This window comes from Schistocerca gregaria, chromosome 11 (genome assembly GCF_023897955.1).
Source record: "Schistocerca gregaria isolate iqSchGreg1 chromosome 11, iqSchGreg1.2, whole genome shotgun sequence".
Taxonomy (NCBI): domain Eukaryota; kingdom Metazoa; phylum Arthropoda; class Insecta; order Orthoptera; family Acrididae; genus Schistocerca; species Schistocerca gregaria.
The window spans coordinates 57,881,446-57,893,803 of NC_064930.1; the positions used below are offsets into that span (position 1 = coordinate 57,881,446).

Sequence of the window (12,358 nt, forward strand, 5' to 3'; positions counted from 1 at the left end):
CAATGACAGTGTGGAAAGTCCTGTGACAGAAACTATCTATGGAACCATTCAAATTGGAGCTAGTTCAGAAGCTCAATGGAATGAGGATGTGGATGGCATTGTCGATCGCTTAATTTTTAGTGACTAAGCCACTTTTCACACTAATGGGAAAGTGAACAGGCATAATTGTTGATTCTGAGGTACAAAGCATCCACACGAATGCATCGACTTGAGTGTGATTCCCCAAAGGTAAATGGTTTTTGTGCCTTGTCATGTTGAAAACTGTACAGGTCTTTCTTCTTCGCCAAGAGCACTGTCACTCGATATTCCTACATGTTGCAGCAATGACTGATGCCTCAAATGCAATCAGACTCTCCGTTCATCTTTCACCAGGATGGAGCTCCATCCCATTTTCATCGTGAAGTTTGTGGGTACCTGAACACGGAGCTGCCACATCGATGGATCGGTCGTGCTACAGAAGGGGACAGCTGTTTCATGAAATGGCCTCCCCAATCACCAAATCTCACTCCGTATGACTTTTCTGTAGGGGCACATTAAAGATCTGGTGTAGCAAAAAAAAAAAAAAAAAAAAAAAAAAAAAAAAAAAAAAAAAAAAAAAAAAAAAAAAAAAAAAGTCTGATTCCACCCATCTACTTGGCCCATGGCATCACCAATATGGCGGAAATGGCCATTTTCAACATCTCCGATATGGCACCTGTAACGTCATTACATAAACACGACAACAAACACAAAAATACATATAAAACAAACAAACATATGTCCCTTCAAAAATATAATCAAGCTAATGGGACCAACGCGGGAAATTGGGGGTTTTTGGCCGGGGACAAACTAAATATAAACACATACTGACACACATCGTGATCCCAAAACACACAAAACGACAATATAACACCACCACAAAATTCCCTAATTCCGCTACACTTACAATATTGATAGGAATCCGTCACTTCACTTCACCTACATAGCTCAACCGCAATTGTCGATGCCACAAAATAAAAACCAACTACTCCAAAAATTATAATCACACTAAAACTATTGAAACCACAAAACCAACACCTCTAACAACAAAAATTGGAATCGGGCACATCCCTTGACACATATAGGCCAACAGCAGCTCATGATACCAAAACACACATAGCTACGACACAATGGAATTGGACACTTCCCTTGACCTATATAGGTTAACCGCAGCTCACGATTCCAAAGCACACATAGCTAAACCGTACATTGGAATCTAACACTTTCCTTGAGCTATATAGGTCAACAATAGCTCAAGATACCAAAACACACATAGCTACGATGAAAAATTGGTATTGGTCACTTCCCATGACCTATATAGCTCAAATACAACTGACAATAGCAAAAAACTTGAAATTGAGTACTTCCCCATATGATACATAAATCAACCACAAATGCCGATACCATAACATCAACCACATGCAGTACATAACACTGACTCAACAACACACAAAAACCCCACCGAACATCATAACACGCGGGGGAAAAAAAAGACTACTTACTACAAAAAAGTGCTACAACTCGCACATTCTGGTTGCATATGCAGCATTTCACTATCTCCGGCACAAGCCCAAAATGTTGCAGAAACTTAATGACAGACAACATGTTGTCCCACAGTTCAGCCCACAGACACGCACTATACCTAACAAAAAAGCCAGAAATAGACCTAAACGACTTACTGTGCGACAAACAGCAAACCAATAACATTAAATGACACCGCAATAACATAAACACAACAAAACCTAATTCTTAACTCACTGAAGCTAATTTCCGTTCTTCTAGTCTGACATAAATGCACACTTAAAGCACTGACACCCAAATGAACCCAATACACCACATAACACGCGGACCTTAAACCACCAGAGGATATCACCAATCGCAACACGACATCTACAAACACAACACACTCATAAACTAAACTCTGCGCCGTCAGGGTGTCACTCACCACAACACCCTTATGTCACAGGTCAAAGCCAACGGGTAGGATCGGATGTCTCCATTGACCTGAAATCTCAAAGATTTATCCTACCTTTTCCACATTATATCAACTTAATGACCTATATACAAATGGATAAAAATTTTATAACTGTAGGTCAGCCCATTACCAAGTTGTTTTCTTTGAAAATAGGGAAAGTGGTTCCTGACTAGTGACCACGTACACACCCTTGAGTCTCCAAACCTGAATTTATCAAAAGTGGTTAGAGTTAAGACAGTGCTATCTGGCAGTTATACTATTAAGATATGTAGGTACCCATGAGCCAAATATAACTACATTCTGAAACAGTTACCTTATCACCTCCTGCGAAATTGCATGGAATGACCCATTATTACAATTATCAGCAGTGAAAAATGTATGGTCTCTTATTAATTGAATTGCATAACAACCTATGCCTAGTCATTATCAGTCCAGTCCTGAAGTTCCTTCATCCACTAATGTCTCATTTGCAATGCTGAAGAGAAGCATCTCTTTTCTTGTCCACTCTTCCCAGTCATTGTATCTAGTATTTACCTATTCCCTCCAATGAAATCATGGTTCTGCTCACAGTCTGTTTACTTGTGTTCACAGCTCTGGAGGTTGGTTTTTTTTTTTTTTTTTTTTTTTTTTTTTTTTTTTTTTTTTTTTTTTTTTTTTTTTTTTTAAGGAATGACATTTTTCCCAATGGTCCATTATTAATGGAACTATCCATTCATGATTTTTGGATATGCTGCTGTTCTTGAGTGACTTATCAACAAACAGCTAAAGGATAAGGCCTAATCATTTTTTTTTGAAAGTGATACCACTTCCTACCTGCTGTGAAATTACCGTAGTTGACATAATGAGAGTAGCAGATATGGATTGACACACTTCCTAATGAGACAGGAAAGGGTACAAACATTGAAAAATAATTTGGTTTTAACAACACTTTTTTCTTTTAAGAGCAGTATGTCTTCTTAAAGCTCCATTGATCTCTCAGAAATATATGTTGTTACAGCTATAAATTGATAATAACTGAATAACAGACATACGAAAACACGAACTGTGTGTGATCACATTTAATAAGACACACTGCAGAATACTTATCATTAAAACTCTCTCTCTCTCTCTCTCACACACACACACACACACACACACACACACACACACACACACGCACACACACAGAGAGAGAGAGAGAGTAGGCACATTAAATGTGTCATGACTATGTGGAGAATCTGTGGCACACTGACATGAAGATGGGCGATCTGTCACAAGTAAAACTAAAATCAACTAAACAAATGTAAGAACGATTGCTTATAGAATATTATTATTATTTCTTTTTTTTTTTTTTTTTTTTTTTTTAGAATGAAGGCTGTTTGTTTTTATGCCATATGAAATTCGCTTCCTTTAATTTATGAAATACAATTAGTAGACCGTAACACACGTTTGTTGTGTGCCGGTAATAAATTCATTGTAAAATTTTCTCGGATACATTATTGACTTTACGTCATTTTCTTATCGGCAGGTACGAAAAGACTTCTGGTGTACAAGTTTTCTGATCTTAAATTACTGTTTGTTTCTACATACTCTCTCTTGGAGATGATCTTATTACGTATGTCTCGCCCTCGAAACTTCTCTCCGTGTCCAGCGTACACAAGGTGGTCTGATTTTCTGACTCTGGGAGCAAATTTCTCCTAAACACCTCATTGTCCCAGCACGTCATTCAAAAAACGAGAGTTGGTTGCATTTGTTTATTGTTTATAGTGTTGCCAACTATCTCAGTGTGTTTTTCAGTCGTCTTTATGTTTAGTCCCATGTCCTCTCTCCCCTCAATCTGTCATCTTTTTGTCTTTGTTGAGGTGTAGTTCCATACACAATCGTTTGTTATATAAATGCAATAAGTTGAAATCGTGGAGTAACCAAGGCCAATACACAGTCAGATTTTTGTACGTAGTTAGATACGACATGCTTTCGTGGAGGAGTTGAGCAACTGACAGAGACCCATTGCCTGTCCTACAATGATTGTAAACCATCATGTATCACCACTACAATATTATTAAGAATTCACACAACTATTCACAATAAATGGAGCCAGAACCACCAATACATATAACAGGATATTAGCATTAGCAGATATGAAAACTATCCAAAACAACCTAATTATGTCGCTATAAAGGAATCTTAACTACTACGTAGTCATCTCATTACAATATGCATCACAAAGAATTCCACAAATATTTTTTTGGGCAGCTACATATGTGCGCTTTGGAAGAGAATTCTCACAACACCATTTCTAGTTGGTCGTGTAAAACCAACAAAATCGATTCGGGAAAACCGTTTCTGGCTGCCTGTATTTCACTTCCACAGTTGATTTTCGCTCCCGTGTAAACCCACAACCGTTTCTGGAAAATGCCCGATTACCTGGACTATCAGTCTTAAGAGTTAAGACTTGTTTTCAAAATATTCGAGTAATATGAACAGAGTGACTTATTGTGCAGTGAAGGAGATGCAGATATTTTAGACTGATCATGAAGCTGTGTATCTTAAATATATCAGGGAAGACAAATAGGAACTGTGTTGACTAAATAACAAACCGGTACAGCTGTTTTCCGTATGCCATGTTCAACTGGGGTGGCAAATCTGCTTCACTGTTTCAGACCTTTAATTGTAAACGCTATTGAGAAAGAACCCTGGAGATACTAAAAGGCATCAGATAGATTATATAATGGTAAGGCACAGATTTAGGAACCAGGTTTTAAATTGTAGGACATTTCCAGGGACAGATGTGGACTCTGACCACAATCTATTGGTTATGACCTGTAGATTAAAACTGAAGAAACTGCAAAAAGGTGGGAATTTAAGGATATGGGACCTGGACAAACTGAAAGAACCAGTGGTTTTACAGAGTTTCAGGGAGAGCATAAGGGAACAATTGACAGGAATGGGGGAAAGAAATACAGTAGAAGAAGAATGGGTAGCTCTGAGGGATGAAGTAGTGAAGGCAGCAGAGGATCAAGTAGGTAAAAAGACGAGGGCTAGTAGAAATCCTTGGGTAACAGAAGAAATATTGAATTTAATTGATGAAAGGAGAAAATATAAAAATGCAGTAAATGAAGCAGGCAAAAAGGAATACAAAAGTCTCAAAAATGAGATCGACAGGAAGTGCAAAATGGCTTAGCAGGGATGGCTAGAGGACAAATGTAAGGATGTAGAGCCTTATCTCACTAGGGGCAAGATACATACTGTCTACAGGAAAATTAAAGAGACCTTTGGAGAAAAGATAACCACTTGCAAGAATATCTAGAGCTCAGATGGAAACCCAGTTCTAAGCAAAGAAGGGAAAGCAGAAAGGTGGAAGGAGTATATAGAGGGTCTATACAGTGGCGATGTTCTTGAGGACAATATTATGGAAATGGAAGGGGAAGTAGATGAAGATGAAATGGGAGATACGATATTGCGTGAAGAGTTTGACACAGCACTGAAAGACCTAAGTCGAAACAAGGCCCCAGGAGTAGACAACATTCCATTAGAACTACTGACAGCCTTGGGAGAGCCAGTCCTGACAAAACTCTACCATCTGGTGAGCAAGAAGTATGAGACAGGTGAAATACCTTCAGACTTCAAGAACAATATAATAATTCCAATCCCAAAGAAAGCAGGTGTTGACAGATGTGAAAATTACCGAACTATCAGTTTAATAAGTCACAGCTGCAAAATACTAACACGAATTCTTTACAGACAGATGGAAAAACTAGTAGAAGCCGACCTCGGGGAAGAGCAGTTTGGATTCCGTAGAAATACTGGAACACGTGTGGCAATACTGAATTTACGACTTATCTTAGAAGAAAGATTAAGGAAAGGCAAACCTACGTTCCTAGCATTTGTAGACTTAGAGAAAGCTTTTGACAATAATGACTCGAATACTCTCTTTCAAATTCTAAAGGTGGCAGGGGTAAAATACAGGAAGCCAAAGGCTATTTACAATTTGTACAGAAACCAGATGGCAGTCAGAGTCGAGGGACATGAAAGGGAAGCAGTGGTTGGGGAGTGAGTGAGACAGGTTTGTAGCCTCTCCCCGATGTTATTCAATCTGTATATTGAGCAAGCGGTAAAGGAAACAAAAGAAAAATTCGGAGTAGGTATTAAAATCCATGGAGAAGAAATAAAAACTTAGAGGTTCGCCGATGACATTGTAATTCTGTCAGAGACAGCAAAGGACTTGGAAGAGCAGTTTAATGGACAGTGTCTTGAAAGGAGGATATAACATGAACATCAACAAAAGCAAAACAAGGATAATGGAATGTAGTCGAATTAAGTCGTGTGATGCTGAGCGAATTACATTAGGAAATGAGACACTTAAAGTAGTAAAGGAGTTTTGCTATTTAGGAAGTAAAATAACTGATGATGGTCGAAGTAGAGAGGATATAAAATGTAGACAAGCAATGGCAAGGAAAGCGTTTCTGAAGAGGAGAAATTTGTTAACATCGAGTATAGATTTAAGCGTCAGGAAGTCATCTCTGAAAGTATTTGTATGGAGTGTAGCCATGTATGGAAGTGAAACATGGACGATAAATAGTTTGGACAAGAAGAGAATAGAAGTTTTCGAAATGTGGTGCTACAGAAGAATGCTGAAGATTAGATGGGTAGTTCACATAACTAATGAGAAAGTATTGAATAGGATTGGGGAGAAGAGAAGTTTGTGGCACAACTTGACCAGAAGAAGGGATCGGTTGGTAGGACATGTTCTGAGGCATCAAGCGATCACCAATTTAGTACTGGAGGGCAGTGTGGAGGGTAAAAATCGTAGAGGGAGACCAAGAGATGAATACACTAAGCAGATTCAGAAGGATGTAGGTTGCAGTAGGTACTGGGAGGTGAAGAAGCTTGCACAGGATAGTGTAGCATGGAGAGCTGCATCAAACCAGTCTCTGGACTGAGGACCACAACAACAACTGAGAAAATCTGTGTCCTAAATTTCGTTTTTGTGTTTCGGAAGAAATGTCGCATGAAAACTGACCCAATATTAATACAGAGAACACAATAATATGCACACCATAAAATAAACTCGCATATTGAACGTTTTAAATGGAAGTTTCCTTCCTGTTCACAATATTCAAACTAAGGATTGTGTCAAACAGAAACAATGAGGTAAAAATATACAGGTCACAAACTGCTGCTGTAATACAAGATGTCGATAGCACAGGAAGACATTTTTTCATCGAACTGTCATATACATGTCGTACGCATAACCATTAGAATCATTTACGAAACACTTAGTGCAACTTACATTCTCCAAGTACTGGGGGAACGATGAAAAAATGGAAGACACGCCGTTGTCTCTGAGGCGAATGGTTGATGACGACGTTCGATCAATGTCAGCTTCTCGAAAATGCTTTGAACACACTGCACTATATTGCGTTGATTCCCAATCTTTTCGTCGCAATGCCTTGATCCACAAGCTTCTCCTTGCGGCGTCCTTGGGGAAACTATGCATCGTAACTTAGAAAGCTTGAAGGCACTAACAACTTTGACTCACACAATCCAAATTTAAACCACAAGTATTAGTTTAGCTACAGCATTTACCTGTGGAAACTAACGGCTGATTTTCCACTTCTGTTTGCGCATCCGTAGGAGGAACAACTGACCATTTTTCTCCCAAATTTACGTATTATTTCGATGAGCAACTTTGCAATACACAAACGCAACTCACAATGTTTTGGTCTCGAACAAATGGCGTAGTCCGTAACTAGCAGCCTTTACGTTAATTGTGTTGGGAACCGGCATCTTCATAGATCTTAACCTCCTTGTTTGTGTCCAACGATTTTAAACTCAAACACGTTGTTCGTAACACTTTGTAATCAAAAACGGTTACAATAATTTTTAACCTCCTTGTTTTTAACACACGGTTAAGGTTCCGTTTCAATTTCCCACAAAATTGACGTAATTTGGACGTCACACACGATATCGAAAACGGCATGATCGGTTATCGATTTCGGTAATCGTTCCATACCAGCCTCTCGCAAGACCGTGTGCGCATACCAAAGATTTACAAAAAGACGTCATTCTTGGAAACATTAATTATAATTATTGTTACAATAAAATGGGTAATTTCAAAGAATGATTGCCTACAGAAATCGCGGGATCCAAACGATACATATCGAGCGCGCGATCGTAAATCGATCATGCGACCCTGGCGGGCGTTATGAGTATGTTTACATTGGTCACTACAGCAACGACAAAAAAAAAAGAGGGTTACAAAAATACTTGTAATTAGTGATGGGCTAAACTGTGATTTTTCGATATCAGTGATTTCTGTGAATGCTACTTTTCAGTATCTGCTATTCTTAACTGTGATTTGTCGCAGTTAAGAGTCTCAGTTAAGGACCATAGGTCGCGTATCCCTCCGCCACTGCTATTTCTGCTACTTTCGCGATTTTTGTGACTTCTGCTACTTCTGCGATTTCTGACTTCTGCGATTTCTGCGACTTACCACCTTATGAAAAAGTTACATCTGCTCACACAGAAAATTGCATCTCAAGAAATCTGTCATTGGTAAGTAAGTTTTACGTTTGTTCTTCCGTTGGCTTTAATTATGTCTTAAAGAAACAACTGTGAAAATATTAATAGTGTAATTAATATGTAAGTAGCCATACAGTAGCGTAATAGTTCGTGTTTAGAAAATGAATTCTAACATATTGTTATGTTCACAGGTACCTGAACTACTTTTCAGTCACTCAGTAAGTTGTTAACTCAAAATATCATTGTCAACAGATCTGGAGAAATTGCCACTGCGTCTTTAGACCGTTTTCGTCAGACGAGAGGTTAGTTTCTAAGTGTTTCGATGGACTTAATTACTTCAGTGAGATCGTTCTTGCAAATGTGAAATATACCCCATTGAGTGGCTTTCATTACAGCAAATATTAGCAATCTATAATACTCTGTCAATTATATTACTTGTAATTAGTGACAGCAAAAATTGTTTAATAATCCTTGTGATTTTGCAGACACAGTTCTGACTCTTGATTGCTGGTTGCTGTGCGTATCTATCCACATCAAGGCTATTGAGAGAGACTCGTGAAGATTAAAGACAGCTCTTAGAGGATTTGCAGTTTAAAAGTGACATAATTGTGGAATAAGTGTGCAGATGAGTGATTAAACTGTGTTTTATTGAAGTTGTTATGCGATTTTAAAGGAATAATAAATGTTAAATACAGTGATTGAATAATGAAAATCTCATTTTCCACATGTTTAAGCCGCCCTATACCCGTAATTTTCCACCACATATTTACTGGTAAACACTAGTTGAAGAGTGACATCCCGCCGCCCCCCCCCCCCTCCACAATCTTGGTGTGACACTGACCTGTAACATAGCCTGAGGTATAGAATATGCATTTTGAGGCTGTTGATATGAAAGTAGGAAGTACAGATCTTCCAGTTAAATCAGGAATAGCTTAAGTGCAGTACTTGAAAGTAACACAGGAAAAGCTTACTTATGTAGGTGGTTGTAGTGTCGGCAAAAAGTTCGTGTGTGTGAAATTGCCATGCAAAACCAAGGGCAAAACTTTTATCTCGAGTCTTAAACTGTGTCGGAATAAACGTGAGGCATTCATATGACTCAAAAATGCTGTTTTCATTTCACTACACTTATACAGATGTCTGAGTTCTGCTGTGTTAACATTGCAAAGTCCTGTAGACATGCGGAGTATTAACCAAAATTGTCATATTGGAAGCAGAATCACATTTGTTACGTTACTTGATATTTTTAGGAGAAAAAGGCAATGTTGCTTCTTATTAATATAATACATTCAGAGTCACAGCTGTGTTTGACCAATCATAACTGATGCTGAATGTGCATGTCGTCATATAATGTGAAGGGCTTATTTCAATAGTGGTACAAGTCCATTACCTCTACTTTTCTGTCTATAATGCTTCTGAAATTAATGATCCAAACAAACATTAATAAAGGTTCGTTTCTAGCAAGAAGCCATATGCTTGAATATTTCTGGTATCTCAACTGTAGATTTTTCAGCGCTCATTTAACTTTACGACTCCGTATCTCAAAATGAACAAAAATGGACTTGTGCCACTAATGAAATAAGTCCTTCATACGAACACACAGCACACCGATCTCGTGAGGCACAAGGCTCTTATAACGAAGTACGTACGTCGTTCAACAGATGGCACTAGGAAAAGAATGTTATCTGCGCTTTTTAGTTGCTACTTGTGACTCTTAGTTGCGATTTGTCAAGGAAATCTCAGTTTGACTCGGTAGCGAATAGCATAGTATGAGCTTTGCTCAACAAATGGCACTGCTAACTGCGCTTTTTAGTTGCTGCTTGCGACTCTTAGTTGCGACTTGTCACAGAAATCGCAGTTAGACTCGATAGCGTGTCGCAGAGATGAGCGTAGTACGACCTTTGGCCAACAGATGGGACTGTTAACTGCGCTTTTTAGTTGCTACTTGTGACTCTTAGTTGCGATTTGTCACTGAAATCGCAGAAAGCAGTATGGAATTCGGCGAACAGATGGCTCACGGCGTTTATTGTGAAATGCTATTTGCGACTGCTAACTGTGACTGAAATCGCAGTTAGATTTTGTAAAGTTGTTACTGTGATATCTGTGACTTCTCAATCACTGTGATTTCTAACAGATACGCGATTTCCTGCCTACCACTACTTGTTATTGCAAAGGAGACGACTTACCTTACTCGTCGTCGGTGTTGTCGTCATGTGAAAGTCCATTATGGTGGTGTGGATGGATAATTTGGAAGATGCGAACCATGTATTCTTCCTGATACTCACTCGTTTTTCACACTGTCCGCAATGAAATTGTAACGGTATTTCAGGGTCGAAACTGTTCTTACGAAGTTTTACGTATTTCGCACCACCGCAGTCTACACAGTCCCTTCTTTCCTCATCCGGTAATACTCCATATTTGCTACAAAAAGTCGAACAATTTTCTACGCTGCCTAAACATGAAATTAGATTCTTCCATGTGAGAGAATCCGCTGAAGAAACGTCAAGAACACCAGATATCCCACTCACTAACGACATAAATCGTCTGGGTTTCCCTAGCAACTCACAAATAATTCGCGAAGGTATGTAATTTAGAGACGTAAGGGAACAACGGAAAAGAGATAAAAATGACAGTCAACACCCACCACCAGGTTTACACGATCGATTTACGATAGCACGTTTGATATATAACGTTTGGACTCCGCGACTTTGATAGGCAATCATTTTTGGAAATTACCATAAAATGCCACATAATTATCTATCAACAGTTAAATCCTTCACACAAGAATGTTATCTCAATTGTGAGCTATTATCGTCAGTAATTTACATATTAAGCATGAAACACGTGTTTTTGTATAATTTGCAGTACGCCATTTCAAGGTAACCGGCATTGAAATTTTGTCACAAACACGTCACCATTATCATTAAATGCCACATAATAACTTGAACCATGGACCTTGCCGCCAGTGGGGTGGCTTGCTTGCTGCAGACAGCCTCAGCCAGCCGTGCTGTAGGTACGAGGGCTATATGTTGAGAGGCCAAACGTATGGTTCCTGAAGAGGGATAGCAGCCTTTTCAAGAGTTGTAGGGGCAACAATCTGGATTATTGACTCATTTGGCCTTGTAAGATCAACCAAAGTGGCCTTGCTGTGCTGGTATCGTGTAAGACTGAAAGCAAGGGGAAATTACCATCATCATCATCATCATCATTTAAGACTGATTATGCTTTTCAGCGTTCAGTCTGGAGCATAGCCCCCTTATAAACACATTGGTGCCAAGTCTGATGTTAAACCTATTATTCAAAATCACTCTTAACCGAATCCAGGTACCTTCTCCTTGGTCTGCCCCGACTCCTCCTACCATCTACTGCTGAACCCATGAGTCTCTTGGGTAACCTTGCTTCTCCCATGCGTGTAACATGACCCCACCATCTAAGCCTGTTCATCCTGACTTCGGTCGCGCAGCTTGAGGCTGTTGCCAATGGGCACCACTGTGGGGAGCCGGACTTGGGTATCACGGGGATGTCAACCTCGTCCCGTCTGTCCCCAGATTGGTCTGCTGCTGTGGTTGCCCCGGTTGCTGCCCGCAGTGGGGCTGAGCCCTCGCCTGTGGTTGATTGGGAGGTCGTTCCAAGGCGTGGCAGGCAGCGAAAGGCGTCCCCGGAGGCTGATCAGAAAGCCTCCCCGGTGCGTCTGACAAACCGGTTTCAGGCATTGTCTCTGGCTGAGCCAGATGCAGCCGCCTGCCCTGTTTCAGAGGATCATTCTCAGCCTTCAAGGTCTGGGCAATCGCAGAGGGTGGGCTTACTGGTAGTTGGGAGCTCCAATGTTAGGCGCGTAATGGGGCCCCTTAGGGATACGGCGGCTAA

At 39.7% G+C, this 12,358-nt stretch overlaps 1 protein-coding gene across 2 annotated transcripts in view; it reads right to left on the bottom strand.

Annotated features, from left to right (window-relative positions):
* The window catches only part of LOC126295159 (THAP domain-containing protein 6-like), a 93,264-nt gene extending 85,338 nt beyond the window's left edge, over positions 1–7,926 (bottom strand). Inside the window, exons 1-2 of one of the 2 annotated variants that reach the window (XM_049987454.1) lie at positions 7,559–7,926; positions 7,263–7,461 (exon numbers count right to left, since the gene is read on the bottom strand). In XM_049987454.1, coding sequence (XP_049843411.1) covers positions 7,263–7,461; positions 7,559–7,623 — 264 coding nt within the window. In that variant the 5' untranslated portion in view covers positions 7,624–7,926. Of the gene's footprint in view, positions 1–7,262; positions 7,484–7,558 lie in introns of both variants that reach the window. The other variant, XM_049987455.1, reaches the window with a different exon arrangement.
* Between the last annotated feature and the right edge of the window lie 4,432 nt (positions 7,927–12,358).